The 22,615-nt window shown below is 40.7% G+C and overlaps 1 protein-coding gene across 1 annotated transcript in view; it reads right to left on the minus strand.

The window, feature by feature from the left end:
• Window positions 1-200: 200 nt before the first annotated feature.
• The window catches only part of LOC136708460 (LYR motif-containing protein 4), a 71,711-nt gene continuing 49,296 nt past the window's right edge, over window positions 201-22,615 (minus strand). Inside the window, exon 3 of the mRNA XM_066683029.1 lies at window positions 201-638. Within this exon, the coding sequence (XP_066539126.1) occupies window positions 570-638 (69 nt within the window). The 3' untranslated portion in view covers window positions 201-569. The remainder of the gene's footprint in view (window positions 639-22,615) is intronic.

Raw genomic sequence — 22,615 nt, forward strand, 5'->3', positions numbered from 1 at the left:
CACTACCTGAAAACTAACACAGTGGTTTATTTTTAGTCCCTCGGCCTTGTGGGATACCTTTAACCCATGAAGACCATGCCTGCAGTTTATGCTACTTTTTACACATGTATGAAGCATTAGTGGCAACTCAGTTGATGGACGAAATAAATAACTGCACAGCAATGAGTGAAATTATCATACCTTTAATGAATCGAAAATAATACATATATATATTTATATCTACAATTTCACAGGCTTTTAAAGGACACAGTTGTAACAGTGGGCAGTGGTTTATAATGGTGGGTGGTGCAGTGTGTTTACTAAGCTCCAGTTCCGCTCACTGGAGTTTGCTTATCAGCACATTGCAGTGATTTTTTAGAGCTAGTGGGGTAGGAGGTCATTAGGGAATAGAGAATCTAGAAACCTGAGGAATGTGTCACAACTGACCCCAACTGTGAACCACTCGCCGGTCACTATGTTGGAGCCGTGTTGAAGAGATGAAATGTACATGTTCAAGGTGGGTTCCCGAGTCTCCAAAGCTTTAAACCTCCTCCTTCACATCTCACTCCATATGCTTCCTCCATGCCCAGTCAAACCAGCTTCTTTGGTTCATGTTCCACTACGATGCGCTGAGTTTCATACATCCTTCCTATGGACACCTGTGAAAGAGGGAAACAAATGGTTAAAAAATAATTTAATACAATATAATAATACAAGAAATAGTATGTGGACATCTGCGCATCAAAGCTTTATTTCCGAAATCAAGGGATTTAATTCGCAGTTTGTGCCTCTGGCTGCACAATGAGATTCTCCTCTTCTGAAAAGGCTTTACATTTGATAACACAAAATGAAGATGAGAATTTGATGGCATTCATTGAAGGGAACATTAGTGAGCCCAGGAAGCGATGTTGGATGATTATTTCTGCATAATAACCACTTCAGCTCATCTCACAGGAAACGCGTAAGGTTCAATCACTTCAGAGAAAACATTTCCACTGCTCTGAAGTTGTTTATTTTTCTTTTCCCATCTCTAGCTGATGCTTGGCACGGTGACCTTAGGCTCGTGAGCATCTTCTCCAGTGCCCCATTTCTTTTCATATTATTCTGCAGAGCTCTGCCTGCCTTTCTTCTTCTCCAAGCTCTGCCTGCACAGCTGACCATCTGTGTCAACCATGGGAGCACTTTAAAATAGATATATTCACTAATTATTAAGAGATGTCTACCATTTTGAAGCTCAGTAAATAGAAAGTACATTGCAGTGGCCATAAATCATTCATTTCTTCAGTCTCTAGTGAAAAATGTCATTAACCACAAGTCTGGGTGATTTTTCTGAACAAAAGTGGTTTTCCCCACTTGCAAAATGCAGTTTGTACGTTCACACAGCAGGTAAAAGTGGCCCAAATCTGATCTGTTTTGTCATGTGACACACATGTTGTTTGTGTGGTTGTGTGAAAAGCACAAATTGCACTGAATCTGAATTTTTAAAGTCTTCCATATGTGGTATTGAGATCTGTTTCATATCCGATCTGTGGCAATGTGACTCGGTCTGAACGGTCAGATCGGAATTCATGTGAACATTACTTCACTCCGGCACTGAGAATGATCTCCGGACAACGGTCCAAAGCATTTTTCATTTTAATTTGAGGTGTTGAAGACGTGGAAACGGCCAAGTAGAAGCATTTTCATTTTGTAAAAAAAAATATATTGGGAAACGAAAAACGTGAAACATGTGAATCCAGGTTCCTGCCTTTCATTTATGAGAAAATAAAAACATGGACAAACAATTTGTATAAAAGGTTCTTTATAAAACATACAGGATAAGAGCTTATTTTTTTTAGTAGTTCTAAATCAGTTTTATAGTTATTTTCAGTATGAATATTAAACTCATTACATCAGCACTTGTCTACTTTTTTTTGGAGACCTCTTGTTCATAAGAGACCTGGGAAATATGCGCTTGGAGTGAAAAAAACATCTGTTCATGTTTTAATATTCTCTACAGTCCTTAATTAATGCTTTGTTTTTAACATAGAGCTCATATGGAATAAAAAAAAGAGAGGTTTTGTGATACAGCGCTGCACACTCCGGTCCCATTACTTCATTTCAAAAATGGAAGAGCTTTTTATGATACAGATGCACATTTCCTTCTGGTCAGCACCTGAAGCATCGTCCTTTGTGCATGGAGCGTGATCTGTTCAGACTGATGTCAGATATAGGTGACATTATATAGACAATGTGAATCAGATTATGCCACACTTTTACCTGCAGTGTAAACGTAGCCCAAATGTGGATTTCAAAAAATGATTAAAAAAAAAATATACAGGGGAAAAAAGTGACTAGATAAATAGACAATATAAGCTAGAGTAAGGGGGGGTTGTTGAATGAATGAATAAATAAATAAATAAATACAAATTAAATAATTCTGCATTTTCCTCTGCTTTTAAACACAGCAGTTTGCAGACGACCCAGTTTGCCTTTGATTGAACTTGAGGGTTAATTGGATGATATAAAGTTAATAGACAGCACTTCATCTTCAACATTTCTTCGTAAATCAATCGTATTCACGCTTAGTTTGACCCCATTTGTAGTGACAGCTTTTACTGTACTAGGAAGGCTTTATAATAGATGTTGGAACATTAGTGTGATAATATGATGGCTTTCATCGCATATCACTTTTGTCTGGGAACTACACAACCGTTTTCAGCCGGCCCAGACTGTCTGATGCACACTACATTTCACACAGACATGTATGAGATTTTTAGACAGAGACAGAATCTAAACCAATATCAACTAAATCAACACCGGTCTGTGGAGTAATTCTGAGGTACAGGCTTCAAACTCTAATTACATATCTTTTACACAACACTATCCAAATATTTGAGAGTGAGCTGCTTTCCCAAGGCTTTTCCCCTGTTTCCCAAGCCTTTATGAGCCTGAGTAAACAAACCATAAAACTGCACCTTCCTGAAGACCGCAAGAACGATGAGTGTGTTTGTGTGTGTGTATTTCTTTCTGTCTATGTGTGCGTGCTTATGGGAGCACACAGCAGTCAAGTCCAGGGATGTGTTGTAATCTCCATTTGATGGTGTGGGTTCAGCATTAAACAGCAGAGGTTAAGCTGTGTTGGAGGCAGACTGCAGGCTAAATCAATAGACAACGGGCAGCCAGGCCAAACAGGTTAGGCCTTCAGGATGAGTGAGGGGGGAAAACACAGCAGTACGAAGCAGGACAACTCTGTGTTCCACACACCTGCAGAGAGGGACAAACATTGACACACACACTAAACTCTGGAGCGAGTGCAGGGAAGCACACTGCTGGAACATTGTGGTCTGGGACTTGACAGCAGAGGAAATACACCAATACACACACACACACACACACACACACACACACACACACACACACACAAAGCTACTATTCAAAATGTTTCAGGCCATGTTTGATACTAAGATTATTAAAATTCAGCGCCATTTATTCTGGAAGACCAGCTTTGAATGCAATCAACTACAATGGTATAATACACTTGAAGTACACTGAACATTACATACACTTAGATTGAATTTCATTTACCAACAAACGGTAGTTCTATCAAGTTTCTAGAATATTTACTTTGTACATGACACTAGCAAGGGCGGCACGGTGGCGCAGCAGGTAGTGTCGCAATCACACAGCTCCAGGGACCTGGAGGTTGTGGGTTTGATTCTCGCTCCGGGTGACTGTCTGTGAGGAGTTGGTGTGTTCTCCCCGTGTCCGCGTGGGTTTCCTCCGGGTGCTCCGGTTTCCTCCCACAGTCCAAAAACACACGTTGGTAGATGGATTGGCGACTCAAAAGTGTCCGTAGGTGTGAATGTGTGTGTGTGTTGGCCTGTGAAGGACTGGCGCCCCCTCCAGGGTGTATTCCCACCTTGCGCCCAATGATGCCAGGTAGACTCTGGACCCACCATGACTCTGAACTGGATAAGCCTTGAACTGTGATATGAATGAATGAATGAATGACACTAGTAACAAAGAAAAAAGTAAGATATTGGTGCTTTCAAACAGCTGAGAAAATTCCATGTGATTCTAAATGACATCATGACTTTAGAAGTTATCATTCATTCATTCATAGTCTGTAACTGCTTATCCAGGGGCCCAGAATCAACTAGGAGGAGCCACAGGAACAAAACAAACAAACAAAAAGGTAATCTTACATAGCGTCCCTTTAAAGCCTACCTACTTCTTCACTTGACATCATGGGAAATTAGCCAATTTGCCAGGAAAACCACTGTGGACCTCTGTGGTGCAAAATTCTGGTGCACCCTTAGGAACTATTTCCAAACGGCTGCCCTATCAATTATAATAATGTAATTGTGAAAAATAAAAAACAATCCAAGAACAGTAGCTCTAGAGACACTTATATAACAACAGTAAACAATGTCCTATAATCGACATGACCTGAACAATGTCAACAAGAAATAAGCCTCTGCTACAAAACAGCCATTAAAAAAAAGCCAGTTCACAACTGCACATGAAACAAAAATGGAACTGTTTGGTCATGCTGACAATCGTTAAGTATGGAAGAAATAGGGGGAGGCTTGCAAACTAAACAACACCATTCCAACCGTGAAAATCGGGGGTGGCAGCAGCATGTTGTTGGGGCACTTTGCAGCAGGAGAGACTGGTGCACTTCTAAGAATAGATGGCATTATGAGAAAGGAAAATTATGAGGCAATATTGGAGCAAAATTTCAAAACATCAGACAAGAAGTTAAAGCTTGGACGTAAGTCTTCAAAATGGACAGTGTCTTCAAGCGCACTTCCAAACTGGTCATCACACAAAGCCCTGACCTCAATCCCATAGAAAATTTACGGGCAGAACTGAAAAAGCATGTACAACAAATCTGAGTCAGGTTACAGCAACTGTCAGAAGAAATGGGCCAACTAAAGCAACTTATTGTGAGAAGCTTGTGAAAGTCTGCCTGAAAAGTCTGCCTCAAGTTACACCATTTGAAGGCAATGCTACCAAATACTATACAGGTGTATGTAAAATTCAGAGCTAATTTAAATGTGATGAAAGGAGTAATATATATCAATATATCACTGTCTGTAGTATTATTTGAACATGAGTCATTTCTCTATAACTTAATAGGGATCCTAACAGGCCAAAGAGAGGGAATGTGTACTAGGATTAAAGGTGAGAAATTGTATAAAATTTAGTATTAAAGAATGTGGCTAAGGTGTGTGTAAATTTATGACTTACTGTATTTAAAGGCTAAGCACCAGCTCTATGAAAGTGTCAAACAAATAAATACAGTGGAATTTGAGTTCCTAACTTGTGTTTATTGATAGTCAGAAAACATGTTATTTCTTAATAATTCAATAATAATAATAATAAGGAATAAGGTTTAAAAGACCGTTAGTCGTCCCCCCCTCCCCCCACCCAACGGTGTTCAGAAACTCTAAAAGGCGTCTTGCATGTGACGTAGATGGTGGACAACAACTCTAGAAGTTGCACTTAATTTAATGCAAAACGACAAAAAGGTGTGTTGTTTTTGGCTGCAGTAATTCAATGTACAGTGGGACATCTGTGCACAAATGGCCCAAAGATCCCAAAATATCCAGACAATGGACTAAATTTTAAACAGGCACTTTGGAAAGGACCATCCACTCACTCTGTTATCTGTAGCTCATTTCACTGGCGCTTTTCCAACAATATGGACATGTAAGGAAACCAACGAAAGGTGTTCAAGAGCCTCTGTATACAAGGAGGTAAACAGGGTAAGGACACTTACTTCGCCTGTTTTAGTTGGTGTTAGTTAACATTAGCTTGACTTGCTAAACTCGGTGGCTCAGATTATACTCGGCTACGTAGCTGCATTACGGAGGTTTATAGTGTCAGATGAATTCGACTTCGACTTAGATCACATTTACAAGAATAATGGTACTTCTAACTTTATATTGTCATGAATAATGTTGGTTATTTAGCCAGCTCGATACTGTCATAACAGTCAGTCAAAACGGTGTTTCACCGCGGTGTTGTTCAGCTGTTGTCCACCAGTGACATCACGGTTGCGTTCAAGAATTTCCGTAGCAAGCTCAATTTAATACAATTGTCAGTTTTAAAGCAAATTAAGCAGCTATTTTCATTTTTATTCATACTTATATATGTCAGTAACTAAAATAATGTGAAATATTCATGGAGGTCCATTAAGTGGTGCTTAGCTTTTAAGATGCTCAAGCTACTGGTGTGTGTAGTGAATAACTGGATGCCCATTTGGTCATGCTCTCAGGCCACGCCCCACCTCTCAACACAGTATTCATATATTTGTATATTTTATGTAAAACCACAGATAAACTAATCTATATTTTATTAAAATAAATAAATAAATAAATGACAAAAATATACCAAGATTAGTAACAAATGACATGAAACGATGCAATTACATTAATTTAAATTTAATTAAATTAAATTTGCAATTGAAAACGCACCAGTTTCTGTAGAGTTATAAATGAGTTGCAGGTCAGTAAGGCTTTTGAAATGAATTGTTTACCAATTCATATTTTACATCCATCCATACTCACACCTAGTACAGAGTACACCAGAGCACCTAGAGTACCAGATTCTATTTGATATAAACCACTTTAGGGGATATCTTGCGCCCCTTATTTTTTATTATTATTATTATATTTTAAATTCACCTCAACACAAAAATGTGTGGTGAAGCCCATGCCACTATTTTCCAGTTGTGGTTTAAGCACTACTATATACAAAGGGTGTTCTAAAAAATACAACCTGCAGATTTCAGCTTGAAATAAATTTTACTGAGAATGCAAAAGTTAAAAGTTTATCCTCTCTAATTGTCACCGCTGTGTAGGCAGAAGCAGCAGCAGCAGCAGCAGCAGAATGCACTGTGTCCTCGCATAGAGAGGTGTGATTTATTTGCAGGACTGTTTGGTTTCTCTTTTAATCCTCCTCTGTGTGGACCCTCTGGGCAGTGTGCAGAGTGAGTCAGAGTAAAGCCTGTGGTCAGAGCTCAGTAGAGCAGCACTGACTCAGCTCAATCTGCTGGATAAACATAACCAGAGTCTTCAGAAAAACTCCATTTCACAGCTAAGTGATGCTCCGTATAAATGCAACACTTGGCCACTCTATTAAGAGATGCCTCAGAAGGAGTCAAGGAGCCCATCCGTTATGAAGACATGCTGTAACGTGCGGCAAATTGCTGCCCCGCGGGGGACACGAGCGTGGGGTGGGGGGAAAGACGCAAGGTCGGCTAAGGGGATGCACGCTTTCATTTTTCAAAGTGATGCTTCAGCAAAGAGGAGCGTAGAGCAGCGGTTCGGGAGCAGGGCTGAGCCTCTGTAAATACGCTCCGCGTCCCGGTGACACGGACCATCTGTCAGCTCCAGAGGCTCGGTGTGACTCCGGCCCATAACCTCGCTTTAGAGGAGCTGCGGTGGGATGGGCAGTGTGCACTGGACCATGAGGGCTCTGAACAGAGGCTGACGGGGCAGAGTGAAGCAGAGAGAGGGCAGCATAGACCAGCTGGACCGCCCCCTGGATGGAACAGACACCTGGACAAATATTAAATCTTAGGGCTGGGCAGTCAAAAAACGATCATACCACAATACACAATAGAGCTGAGCTGGACTAAGAGCATGTGCCAAGCACCATAAATGTAATGTCTATAAAATTCTTATTAAATTGTTGTAGAGAAACGTCTTCATAGTGGGGAGAAAGGAACCAGACCTCCCAATGCTTTTAATAAGTACAATGCAAACGGAGCTATTTTATTTACAATTGTAGACAAATTATGTAAAAAATTAAAAACTAAAAAAAAAAAAAAAATTAGCTGCTGCCCCTCCTTATCAATGACACTTTCCCACTATATGGATTTTCCAAGTTTTTTTTCTGTGGGATATGTGCCATTTTTATGGTACATAAGGGCGTAAGGTATGTTTGCTCATCTCATGATATGGTCACTATCTACTCACGAGAGTGTACTATAAGCTAATACCTGACCATGAGCTGACCATGCTTTAATCACATGAGGACTGTGCAGAGAGAGAGAGAGAGAGAGAGAGAGAGGAGAGAGAGAAAGAGGCTGGATGGTTTTCCAATACTATCAATAAAAAAAAAAGAAAGAATAATAGTGGGCTGTTTTGCATTACATGACATGAATATTTAGTTATTTAGTCTTAGACTATTTACACTATTATTTGATCAAGACTATTTCACCCACTTCAACAGTCAAACACTACCTTAAACCTGGCAAAAAAAATCTCTCTCTATGACACACACACACACACACACACACACACACACACACACAAACATGACACTTTCCAACACAACACTGCTTTGCTGCCCATGTGCCTGATGGTCAAGTGTTGAGTTTGAGCACGTACACCATTATAACCCCCACCTCCCCCTCCAGTTCTCTGCCCTACATGTGTGCGCGCACACACACAGAGTTAGGAGGTCCACCAGGTAGACTGCAGCAGGGATAGCGTTACAGTACTGTGCACAATTCAGAGACCATCATTCGATTATTAAATTTAAAACCAAACAATTAAATATGTCTATTTTTCATAATATCCAATATGTTTAGTTTTTATTTATTATTATTATTTTAACATATATGAAGTTGATTGCATTTTCTTTTTCTCCAAATGATTTTGAGGTCTGGATTTGAGGTTGTCTTGGATTAAGGAGGAAGGAAATTTTTATATATATTTCATATTAAGAATGCAACAACAGTGTTAAGATTAGATACAACCCAGACTCTTCATCTTAAAACAGGCTAAAGTCTAAAGGATAAACACTTAGCAATACATTTTTTATCTACTGTGACTGTGTAGAGGATGATAACACTATATTTTTAGCTTCCTTAAAATTTGACAGTGAACCCAGCTTTACAAGATCTCGTGCTCTCTGCTGCCAGACAAGCACCTGGAGGGGGTCTCACCAAGTGTCAGAAAAGGCTGCCTTTTTGATTACACTCAATTCTGTGCTTAACCTGAGGTGGCGCTAAAACTCTGCTTACATTCCGGCCTCTCAGGATGATCTCAATGCCACCGCAGAGAGAAAAGTACATAGCGTCAACAGTCTGTGGCCAAGCTGCGAACTGCTCTCTGCTTTGCTCAGTTAGCTTGGACACTGCCACCTTAGCTGTTTTTTTTTCCTGGCATCAGCGGGCATGCAGAGTACACGGCACCCCCGGGAGGCACCTGTGCACACAGCAGGAAAAAAACAACAACAAAAAAAAAACAAAACAAAACATAATAGTGGACCTCACTCAAAAACACTAGACACTGCAGTTGAAGTCCTACAGATCACCTTTGTCTGAAAAACAATCTACTACAAATCTAAACTACACTACACAACAAAACTGGCAGAGGGCAGTAGTGAGGTTTCAGAGGCATGCGATCTCAGAAAATTGAATAGTAAAATAAATAAATAAAATAGGACATTTCCTTCTGCACATTTCCTCCCTAAAGAAGGATGTGCTTTTCAGCCTAATCTCTACTGACTACATCTGTCTCCAGCTAAAATTCGTTGAATTTAAAGGAGAATATTAATATCATTGCTTAATGTGTGTCATGACTGCAATGCTGCTGTGCAGCAGGATCTAGAGGAATCAGGTTCAAGACATTTTGGAATATTGAGAATATAAAGATAACTAGGAAAAAACTTGAAGTGTAGCATGCAAATTTCAAAGAAGGTATGAGCACAGAAGCTATGTGAAATTCAGTACTTAAACTTCTGCCAGATTCGTTAATGTGCAAGCGAACTATAATAGCTTCTATGCAATATTTTACTTTTCATTATTGTTACCAAATTTAGTCATTGGCAAGTCCCATAGTTAGCTAGGTCTCCTGCTATCGCACACAATGACCCTGACATGGGAGGGTGAACAGCACATGCTTCCTGCAAATCCCATTTCATCCTTTAGTCCTATCCCTCAATGTTGCCTAGTGGGCTATAAGAGGTAGGGCTATATAGACCTTGAAACAGCTTTTTTGGGGGTACACTTGAATGAAGGGCTATGATCGTCTTTTGATTCAACGGCAAGGTGGCCACTTGAATACAAAGCCACAAATATTAGTATTGTCTCCATTAAAATCTATGAGAAACACAGTGGTGCAGCAGGTAGTGTCGCAGTCACACTGATCCAGGGTCCTGGAGGTTGTGGGTTCGAGTCCCGCTCCGGGTGACTGTCTGTGAGGAGTTTGGTGTGTTCTCCCTGTGTCTGCATGGGTTTCCTCCGGGTGGTAGGTGGAAAAAAAAAACACATGTTGGTAGGTGGATTGGTGACTCTAAAGTGTCCATAGGTGTGAGTGTACGTGTTGCCCTGTCAAGGACTGGCGCCCCCTCCAGGATGTGTTCCTGCCATGCGCCCTGTGATTTCGGGTAGGCTCTGGACAGACAATGAACGAATGAATGAAGTTTAATGTATTTTTGCCTCATTACATCCCTTTACTTCATAACAAGCATAAAACATCTTCAATGGTATACCAATGTCTGGGAATTTCCAGTTCCACCCAAAATGGTGAAGCAGTTCCATTCTAACGCCTGTTGCAAGTCATGGTTTAGTCCCTAACCTGCTAAAAAAAATAAACCAGCATTACCAGCTCAAGCTAGTCATGCTGGTTTAAATCTTGACCAGCTTAGGGTATGTTTTCATTTAAATTTGATAGTTTAGCTGGACTAAAAGCATGACCAAGCTAGACAACCAGTATGACCAAGCTGCTGATTGACCTCCATGACCAGATTGTGGTTGACCAGCATGACCACCAAGCATCACCATAATCCAATTTTACATACACCATGCTGGTCAAAAGCTGGTTAAACAGCTAGCTTACCAGTATATGGTATGCTTTGCCTAAATGACCAGCTTTCCTACCACCTTGACTATCAAAGACCAGCTCAAGACATCTACAACCAGCTACCACCTAAAGCTGGTCTTATGCTGTTTTTTTGTGTGTGTGTGTGTGTAGTGGTGTATGTAGTGGATAACACTATACAAGCGAGCAGCTACTAAAAAGCACCCGGTTCCAGTTGCCAAATACCAAACGGAAAACCAAAAATGCAGAGAATCTTGGACTCCCAGCCTCGGATGGCTGATGACAGCACTGTTGATGAAACTGGAATCATCTCCCAATGACAGGAACAGTCCTTACCCTGCGGGTTGTTTAGCATTTGTCCTGTGAACACCACATTTGCTGCAAATACTTTTGTGCAGTCCACAAAAATCCTTCCTTAACACTTGAATCCGGCTCTGAAGCAACATCTGAATGATCATACACCTCAGATGTGGCAACTAGAATAGGATGAAAATCGCTCAAGTATTAATTTGCTGCTTCTGTTGCTATCTTATATTTATACCAATTCCACTACAAGTTAGTAAGGTAGAGATGCCAGTTAACATTAGACCCGGTATCTGGACAGTTTCACGAGCATAGCCGTTAGTCCTTAGACAGCAACGCAGCCTCTATATTCTCTCTCCCAGCTGGAGTGCAGACAGATGTTTAGTGCAGCATTGTAAAGACAGCACAACAGCTGGCCGCACGTCAAAGCAGGAAGAGCCTGAAACTGGGGGGGAGGTTGCCGAAGGGTGTCACGAGCCAGTGCTGGAATTTTCCTAACGAAGGAGACACACTCCACACAAAGAAAAGTGTGGATGTGACTCACACTCTGTCTTCCGTGCACCAAATCTGTCTATTCTTTGCTCAGCCTCAGCCCTTCCCCTTCCCTCTAATTTCTCTCTGTCTCTGGGTTTTTAAGAACTGCCAAAGCTTATCTGGCCATACAAATGTGTATTGTTTTCTACAATGGTTAACGTGTACAACAAGATCAACAGATATTTTTTAAAGATTGTGCTCACTTACGTTGTGTTAATTCTGTATTTTGGAAGTCTAGAATAGACCGTTAAGGCCGAGTCTAATGTAATGCTCCTGATCCAGGTAATGAAGGCCTTCAGGTACAGTGTTTAGAAGCAGGATTATTAGCTCTGTAGCTCTTTATAAACATTTTGTGAACAGTGTAAAATGTCTTCAGGAAAACATTAAAGTGAGAAGTGAAAGAAATTTAAAAGTACATTTAAATTTATTCCTTAAGCCAGTGGTTCCAAACTGGCCTGCAGTGCCCCTATGTCTAACACTGACAAACACACACACACACGTCTTTTGCTTCCAGACTCCACCTGAATTTTTTAAACAAAGTAATTTATAAAAAACTGCTATGTTTTATCGGACAAAACAAAATAAAATGTTCAAATCATCTATACAGTGGATTATTACAAGTCACATGCCTACCGTATCTCATTTATTTGTCTTGCTGTGCCCCCCTTTGCAATAGCCCCCCACTTTGGGAACCACTGCCTTAAGCAAATAATAAGGGTGCCTGAAATTTTTTCTTTGGGGGGGGCCAAAGTACAACGTTTGTGGTTGGCCAAGGGACAATGACAATACACTATACACAAAAAGGCATGCTGCACGGTAGGTCTCATGGGGTGAGGGTGTAGAGGGTGCCTGCCTCTGACTGCTCCTAATAATAATCTTTTAAATATTTCATTGTTTCATTGTGAAATTTGCAGGTTATTTATTTATTTGTTTTATTATTATTATTTTTTAAAGTGGCTCATTTTTTTGGTCCCAACTTAGAACATATATCATTCATCATGTAAGTATCTTCACCCATCCTTACACCTGCCTTGTTGTCCAACCATGCAGGTGGAGATAAGCATGAATGAAGCAAATGCGAGTGTACTACAGTGAATGTGTGTAGACCTCTCACGGTAGCTCCACTAGGGGGCAGCAATGTCTCATTCTAACTCTCTCTCACACATGCACATGCTTGGACCCAGGTGGTCGCTGTAGTGGGTGTGGCTCCGATCACACTGACCATGCTTCTCCACTAGTGGAAGGGGCGGGGTCAGCCGAGGGAGGTGGCGGCTTAGTCAGCCAATCAGTATGCAGCAGGCACACTCTCATGTTAATTGTTGCGGCTGCAGCAGGCTCCCTGTGTCACACTGCAGATCCCCCCCTGGCACACAAGCTAGAATAGAACAAGATCACAAAAGTATTACAGCTTCCTTTTTTCCCCCCGCACACAGACATCTGCAGACTGCAAGAAAGGAAAAAAAAACAGAGAAAACAAGAAAAAATAGTCGCTGCGTGTCGCAGAGAAACATTCAGACGTGTGGGGGACTGCTGTGGGTGAATGTGGCTATGTGACCAGAATACAATGTTCAGACTTAGCAGAGGAGAAAGACTTGTACAAAGTCTTAGAGCAGAAGGTTAAAATGGGCTCCAGACAAAAGTGGAAGAAGAAAAGTCGTCGTGACGGGGCGTTGTTCTAAGCCAACGCTCACCTCATGCTTTCTTCCTCTTTATAAAAAAAAAAAAAAAACAAAAAAAAAAAACCATCAGATTTTCTGCAATTTGCTGCAACCTTCAAGAAATGCTCTGTGTGCCCTTTGAGCTGGCACAGCAGCAGAGAGCCCAGCTGAGAGCCTTCCAAATCTCACAGAGGAGACAGGATGGAGGAGGGGGGCACTGCAGAGATTTGGGAGCCAGGTTAAAAGAGATACAACTACTGGTGTGGAGGAAAAAAAAGAAGAAGAAAAAAAACCTGTAATAAAATAGAAATAACCTTTCCTGGTTTGTGTGCACATCCTTGGCAGCACAGAGGGAATAGGCTTTTTATATGCATGGTAGTCAAAGCACTACGCTGAAGGAGGAGGGGGGGAGTTGAGGAATATCTGCATCTGAATGCTAAATAATAATGACAGATTGAAAGGCACTACTGCATGCAAATGTGTCTGGGTTGGGTATTGGGGTTTTTTTCCTAATAAATTGCATAGGGCTGGTGGATGTGGAAAGCACTGCTTTTCTCCCAAATCAATGCCGTTAAGCTTAGGAGGACCCTTGTGGTATGCATAATTCGCATAATTCACAGCATAGGACTGGCTTCTCTTTTTTTTCCTTCTTCATCATCTCTCCAAGGGTGCGACTATTTTTAATCAGATACTTAACATTTACCACCAGGCAAGAGAAGCAGTTCTCTATCTCTGATGCTTCGCAGGTATGGGTTACTGTGGCAACGGCACTCCGGCAGCCTAGAAGAAGAAGAAAAAAAAGAAGAAAAAAAAAAAAAGAAGAAGTGTGAAGGCAGAAATGTGCGGATTTGGAGCGAATCCGCCAGCTTGGACGGCACGATTCCTCAATCTCTTCATCGCGGGTGTCAGATTTCGCCGCGGGGCTTTCCCCGATCAGCCGCCGCTCAAACCTGTGTTATGCAATATTAGCTATTAATGAAAGCCTGGGCTGCAGCCGTGAGGGAGAGGGAAATTACGAGATGACAGACGTTGAGGGGAGGGCGTCTAGCGGTAGAGGAAATCAAGGAGCTTGAGTCAATTAAGACGAGTTGTGTGCCCCCTGCTGAAATTTTAAAGCCGTCTAAACAGACTACAGAAGTTGGACCTACCGAAAGTGAGAGAGAAAGAGAGTGAGTGTTAGGGAGAGAAAAAAAAACAAAGATATTTACATGTCTCTTTGAATCGCTCCTGCCTTTCTTCAAGCGAGATCTTTTGCATTTCTGGAACGGTTCCCCCACACACTAGACTGCCAGACTGCAGAGTGTTGTTTTCTGCTGTAATCAGCTCAGCTGCCGTTAGTGTACACATGAAATATGACAGAGGTCATTCCACCACTCTACCAAGCCAGAAATTGATTCTGCTTAGAAATTGAGTCTGGCCTGCAGGTCGGGGAGTGTCCCATGTCAGATATTTACCTGGTTCTCGCTCACAGATGCCCTAGCCACGCTATCGCTGACCACATTCTAGCGCCGTCTCACAGCCCACCCCCACCCCAACACACACACTACCACATAGGAACACAAGCCTCCCTACCGTAAATGGTGCTGTAACAAGACCCCTCCCCTTGCTCTGAGAAGGCCCAGGAGAAAGACAACAGAAGGTATTGGAGAGAAACGAGAGAAGAACATGGCTAACACGCACTCTTGGCCATCAGTGCTCTGGGGGTCCTCAAGGCGCTCTGATTACTGCCCGAATCTTCTGTTACAGCAGCAGAGAACCAGAGGAGGACGTGACCTTGAAAGAGAGAAAGGCAGACGAGACGGAGAAAGCATCTCTCCTGCTGCGTCCCATTCCAGGCCTAGGAGACTGCACTTTCAGACCATAGTAATACCTGGATCCACTGCAGTGCGGTGTTTAGATTTAATCTACCGGAGCTGTAGAAGTGGAAATGCCACACTTCGGAAACACATCTCTGACATGGAACTTTGCCCAGATTTTGTGAAATATTATTGCTAACTGCCAGACAGAGAGAAGCTTCTGAGGAATGAATATCAAACCGCATAAATTCTTTCAATAAGTGGTCGACAACTTTGTTCCTGGAGACCTGCCACTAAAATCTAACTCTTGGATGCTGATATTTTGACTGTGAAAACATTTGACAACCTTAAACCCAGAGAATAAATATTAAGTTTAACGATCTCTACATAATATTTGGTATTTTAGCTCACGGGTTCCCCCTAGAGTTTCAGAGTTTAATTCCCTTTTACAGCACTGCCATGATATTAAACGGGAGAGGGATTTGATTACCTACCCTCCTCCCAAAGTTACATAGTGCAGTTTCTGCAGTGCTGAACCAGAAGTAGCAACAGGGGCTCTATTCTCCCTATTACAGGTCAGTGAAATATCACAGTTTGGCTTTTACTCTAAGAAAGTTTTAAGAAATGAAAAATAATAATAAAAATAAATAAATAACAACTACCTAGTGTTCCTTTAAGTAGGGATAGGCAACTAGACATTCAGAACGTGATATAGTAATTGATATAATCTTACCTATACTGATAATATTGATTGTGAAAAACAGAATTTGATTCACATGCCACATGGAAGCCAAATGTAGGAGAACCTAAACACAGAAGCTGACTGAGCAACATGAAACCAAAGTTAACCCCAACGTGTCTGTGTCAACACTTGAAGCACAATCAAATCACCAAATACGAACAGTGAATGGCTGAAAAACGAGCTCTGAGCAATATTAGAACAAAATATACCAGCTACATAACTTGACCATATTTACAGTACAAGCCTTGTTAGTGAAGTATGAGGACAAAAAAAAATTCACTTATTGTAATCAAGGTAAAATGTTCAGTTAACCGTGAGGTCTATTTATAATCATATAAATCAACATCTTTCTACAGATCCATCCCTGCCTTCAAGAATCAGGGCTGGAAGTTGGGCAGCAGCATCATTTTGTAACACGAAGACATACTGCAATATAGTTATATAGTAATAGCAGCTACCTGGAAGTCAGAGTGGTTTGTCATTTTTTTTCATTTCAAATCACACAATAAGTGTGCAATGATTTCATCATTAGCCACATTAACTATCCCATTACAAATATGATTCTACACTTGTGTGCCATTTTTCTGTCACTTATATTAATTATATGTACAAATATATAAGACAAATACACTAACTATTGGCAAAGTATTACAAAAACCTACATGTGTATCAGACAAAATATTAATTGGACAATATAAACAAGAGACAGTGCAGTTATATTGAATACCAGCCTGGCTAGGTTTAGTCATTATCAACACCATTCTGATGTTCAGTATAACAGCACAGCACAGAGAGAGCTGTTGCTTTCATACAACATTCCTTCAAACTCCATTAATGAGTAACAGAAATAACAGTAATAACCAACAACAGATTATGATTTGTCGTTTTTTTCAATGATTTCATTATTTATTTGCCTCGGTCAACAAAAATTGTTCCTTAACTCGAGCAGGACTGGATTGTTGCCAAGGAACACATATAGATTTTACTTTGTGTAGGTCTAGGTTACCACAGGTCAGCTATTTGTATCCCATACATTTATTTGAATAACAATTTAAACCTGCCCTAAGACCACAATATCTGCTGATGCCGTAGAGCTCCCCTTTAAAACTCCATGCAGTGTGATATTTCTTCATTAACAGTGAAAAGGGGACATACTATACTCCTTTCCCACAAGTTGCCTTGGTCCAAATACCACAAGGATCAAACACAGCAGTTTTCTTACTCTGTCTATACAGAACTAAATGGTCACCAAATGATTACTGGAACTAGTACTATTTTTTACTAGATTTAAGAAGAAATAAAACATGCAAACACATATAGCCAATTTGTACATCAATAAAATTTGCAGAAAAGGACTGACAGGCTGTTAATGATTTGTTTTTCTTCCAAATTATAGATTTCATAGAGAAAGAGAGTGAAAGATTCACTGTGAACCACTGACAACCCAGTCACCGTGTCTTAGTAGGTCTAGTGGTCAGGTGTGTCCAAATAAATGGGGCTGAAACGACATAACACGCTTACACACAGTGTCACACAGTTTTACAAAACAGCCAATCATTCTCCACAGAACAAGGGTACACACACCCCTCATTTAGCCATTGCCTTTTCCATGCTGTGCTGGGCCCTCTGGAAGCGCGGTGGCTGCTGTAAGGACCCGAGGCTCTTTATGCACACTAGCTCTTTCCAGCAGTCACCCATGGCATTCATTACAGTTTAATGATGTGTTAGCAGCAGCCTGCTCTAACAGCTCCTCTCACCATCTCCAGTGGAAAACGACAGGAAAATGGGATTTAGTGGAAGCCATGCAAAAAGCCCACAGGCTACAAAGCTGTGTGTGGGACGAGAGCCACCTACACACACATATGCGAGAAACACCCACAAATACATGTATGCCAAAATATTCACTCACGTGCATGCACATACTTCCTTAGAAATACATAAAGCAAAACACACTGACAAACATGGTAGTCCAGACAGCTTCATTCTCATCAATAACACAGAAGCTATGATTCAAAATGCATGCCCTGTACAAAAAGAAACATGTGTAAACATTCACATACACAAGCAGAGGGAGGCCAGCGGAAGGTCAGGGCTCTGGTAATTCTGTCTCATGTCATACAGCTCTTGTCCTGGTGTCTCCAGATTAGAGCTGATCTCTGCTAGGCCTTGTAGAGTTTTGAATGGCTTTGACTGCTCAAGTTGACACAGCTGAGAATGTGCTGGAGAATTAGAATTAATACCCGAATCAGGGCCAAGACACCAGAGCTGGTTTGTAACCAACTTCCAGCCAAAAGAAATACAAAAACATAAAACCCACGGCCCTGCAGGGATGGACAAAATACTACAATGCTGTATGAGGTCAAGCAATACACTGAGACAATGGACATTTTCAAGTGTACTGACGCTACAGGGCTTCACTGACATGGACATTTTAAATAAAAATAAAATTTTAGAAAATTCTGTTTGATTGCTTGAACCCAGTCTAATGTGTTTACAATGCCCCAGTGTCTGTAAATCAGTATTTAAAAAAAAAAAAAAAAAGTGTCTCAGTCCGGTATGCTAGGCTTTCGTTCTATTTCTACTCACAGCAGAAAAAAACATTTGGTTTTAGACGAAAAAGAGACCTCCAAATATTGAAAAAACATGAACAGAGTTGAGGATATGGCTCTATTCCTGTGAATAATATTGATTCATTTTTGCTGATGATGGAACTGGCTCATTTATGCTCCTGAGCTCCCCTTACAGTAGTAGAGTGTAATTCAGCAATGTGCTGAAATCAAGGGGGAGGGGAATAGTTTCTTGCCATCCTCCAAATGTTACATAGTGCAGGTTCTAGGGTGCTAAGCCCAGAATAGCAATGACAGACCCTGTATTCTCCCTATTAGAGGCCAGTGAAATATCAAATGATTTTGAAGTAGTAATTTTAAGGTAAATATATTATGTAGTGTTCGTTTAATCATACAATCACTTCCGTACTCACTCACTCACACAATGATTTGCTTATACACTCATGCTCCCAAACTCATTCATACTTTCACACACAAACACTTACTCAACACAAACTCACTTGTAACTCACACACTCTTACTTATACGTGTTTATTCACTCATATTCTCTCCCACACATTAATTCCCTCTCTCACTCATTCACCAAGTCATACACTCCCCTCAGTTTCATCTGTACTCACTCAGACACTCACTCACAGATAATACTCTCACACACTCATGCTAACTCACTTATTCACACATTTACTCCTACATGCAAACATTCAGACACTCACCTGCTCATGTTCTCACTCACAAATACATTCATAGACTCATTCACTCACTCACACTCTCACATACTCTTAACTGAATGCTCCAATAAGGGCACTATTCAGTTCCTTTTGCATCAATGACACTGTGTCTTTGTTGTGACTAACCCTCTGAGCTCGGACCCCATAGTTAATCAACAGAGTGTATTTTCTGAAACGTAGAGCTTTTTTCAACTTCTGAAAATGTTCCCCTCTTTTTAAAAGCATCCTGAAATAATAACCATCTCTCCAAGTACCAGCAGTGCCAAGCTGAATTTGCCTGTTGATTTCTAATATTGTGTGTTCTAACTTTTTTTTTAGAACAGCATGGACACAATAATGCAGTGTGGGCGCATGAGCGTGACTTCATGCCAGAGTACCTACAAAAAATATAATAAATAAAAAGCCCACATACAGGCAAACAATACCAGACGAGCCGTCCTCTGATATGTCTTGCTTCTAGTTTACCGACTGCATGCAGATGTGTTGGCTAATGAGCATTCTTATTATTCTCTACTTGGAAACAGATGGGGAAATTTGGTAAAACGGTCTGAAGCTTGGCCTGTGGAGCCCCTGATCCCTTTTCTCTGATTCATTACTGTCAGATGCCAAAAGAGCTATTTCTTTATCAGCAGCTGCTGTATCCCCAGTAGATATTAACAGAGCAAAATAAAATCTTTAGATTGGGGAAGGAATAGAAAACACACCTTTGTTTCAAGGTGGAACTTAGACAAATGAACATATTTACTCAGCTGTCAGTGCTTCGCAGGCTTCAGAGCAATAACAAACAACAAGTGTGTTTCCGCAGGTGTCTGAGGGCTAGCTGGCCTTGCAGATCTGCATAGTTGTCCTCCGAGCGTGTTGAGCTGTCCAGTGGGGTTCTCTTAGCAACAGTTTTTCAAAAAAAGTGGAAATTTGACTTCATGTCTCTGAGGAATCACGTGCACCTTATTCTCACTGGCTGGTGGCTGGTAGATTGGTGTGTGTTTGGGGGGGGCCCATGTTAAAGTTATACACACATAGTCAAAACATATGAACAGCGCCATGAGCTTCAAGTTCTGCTGGGACTTTTCAGTGCCTGCCAGATTAAATCTGAATGTCATTTTGTGGCATCCCTTCTGCAAAGCATTACACAGGCCATCTTGTTTGCTGAATAGTGTTCTGTTTGTTTCTGGCTAAATCCAGTTTGTTTAGTTGTTCTGTTATCACAGCTGCCAACTGAAAAGCTTGCTTTTTGGATTTGATGTTGTTAGTGTGTATTCAGTTATGTGTCTATTTTCTAGTTTTATATATGCTTGGATTAAAAGCTTGGTTAAATAGATAGATGCAGTGTATAGGTTTGTCACAATAGTCTTATTTATTTATTTTATTGTGGTCAATATATTGTCCCAGAAATAACTGCAATAACAACACTATTGTCAATTTAAGCCTATTTTATGTCACTGATATAATGACAATTGTACAGTATAATACACCCCTTTAAAGAGCAATGAACATTTAGCAAAAACATATTTAAGTTAATTAAGAATATTCAGACATTGGGACTGGAATATAAAATCTTGACACACACACACACACACAGGTCCATGTCCATAAATTAGAATATCATCAAAAGTTAATTTATTTCAGTAATTCAATTCAAAAGTGAAACTCATTATATAGATGCATTACAAACAGAGTGATCTATTTCATGTGTTTATTTCTTTTAATGTTGATGATTATGGCTTACAGCCAGTGAAAACCCAAAAATCCCTATCTCAGAAAATTAGAATAATCAAAATAAATGTTCCCTAAGCCTTTAAAATGGTCTCTTAGTCTGGTTCTGTAGGCTACACAATCATGAGGGAGGAGTGCGGACTTGACAGATGTCCCGAAGGCAATCATTGACACCCTCCTGCCTTATCCAAGCATATTAATTGCAAGTTGAGTGGAATGAAAAAGTGCGGTAGTAAAAGGTGCACAAGCAACAGAGTTAACAGCAGCCTTGAAAGTACTGTCAAGAAAAGACCTTTCAAAAATTTGGGGGAGATTCAGGCGTGGATTAGAGCCACCACACACAGACGTATCCAGGACGTGGGCTACATCTGTCGCATTCCTTGTGTCAAGCCACTCATGACCCAGACAACACCAGAAGCATCTTACCTGGGCCAAGGAGAAAAAGGACTGGACTGTTGCTCAGTGTCCAAAGTCTTGTTTTCAGATGAAAGAAAATGTTGCGTTTCATTTGTAAATCAAGGTCCCAGAGTCTGGAGGAACAGTGGAGACGCACACAGTCCAAGCTGCTTGAGTCTAGTGTGAAGTTTCCACAATCAGTGATGGTTTGGAGAGCCATGTCATCTGCTGGTGTTGGTCCACTGTGTTACATTAAGTCCAAAATCCGTGCAGCCATCTACCGGGACATTTTAGAGCACTTCAGGCATCCCTCTGCTGACAAGCTTTATGGAGATGTGGATTTCATTTTCCAGCAGGATTGGCACCTTTCCACACTGCCAAAAGTACAAATACCTGGATAAATAACCACAGTGTCACTGTGCTTGATTGGCCAGCAAACTCACCTGACCTGAACCCCATAGAGAATCTATGGGGTATTGTCAAGAGGAAGATGAGATAAACCAGACCCAACAATGCAGACGAGTTGAAGGCTGCTATAAAAGCAACTTGGGCTTCCATAACACATCAGCAGTGGCACAGGTTGATCACATCCATGCCACGCTTCATTGATGCAGTAATTCATGCAAACTAAGCCCCGACCAAGTATTGAGTGCATATACTATACATACTTTTCAATACGCCAACATTTCTGTATTAAAAATCATCTTGGAAATATATATATATATATACATACATATATACATATACACACACACACACACATCTCCCCGGAATGCAAAGACCAGAGAAAACCAAAGAACTGAACAGCACGGCTGGCTAAAATACATGTAAACAAGCACATAAATAAACACCATAGGCAATTTTTAGATCTCATTATTGAGGAAATGTCCATATACTCTATGAGTAGTTTTTAATGCAATTATTATGAGAAGCCTGGCAGTGTAAAGCAAATGGTTATACTACAACCGATGTTCATAGCAATTATTCAGTTATTGTCACAAATAATATCACAAAAATAATTGCATTTAGTAACATAAAAACAGCTGCAATCTAGAGCTGATTTTGTTTTAATAAATTTGCCACCTCCAAGCATGCCTGCAAATTTGGAACTTTGAGGGTTGCTTATTTCAGACCTAAAGTTCTCAGAATGGACTGGGAATGCTATTACATCCTAAAAATTAATTTACATGAGTTCCTGTATGAGTTTATGGGCTACTTTTGCCTAAAAAATGGACAGAAGTGTAGCTCCAGCATGTAAAACGATTACTTCTGAGTGCTGAGAGGGGTCTAGACACGGGCCAATGCTTATAATCGTTATAGAGCAAAGATTTATCACAAATCAAGATTGTTTTAACCCCCGGCACTAGTACACACTC

This window comes from Hoplias malabaricus, chromosome 10, assembly GCF_029633855.1.
Source record: "Hoplias malabaricus isolate fHopMal1 chromosome 10, fHopMal1.hap1, whole genome shotgun sequence".
NCBI classification, from domain to species: Eukaryota; Metazoa; Chordata; class Actinopteri; order Characiformes; family Erythrinidae; genus Hoplias; species Hoplias malabaricus.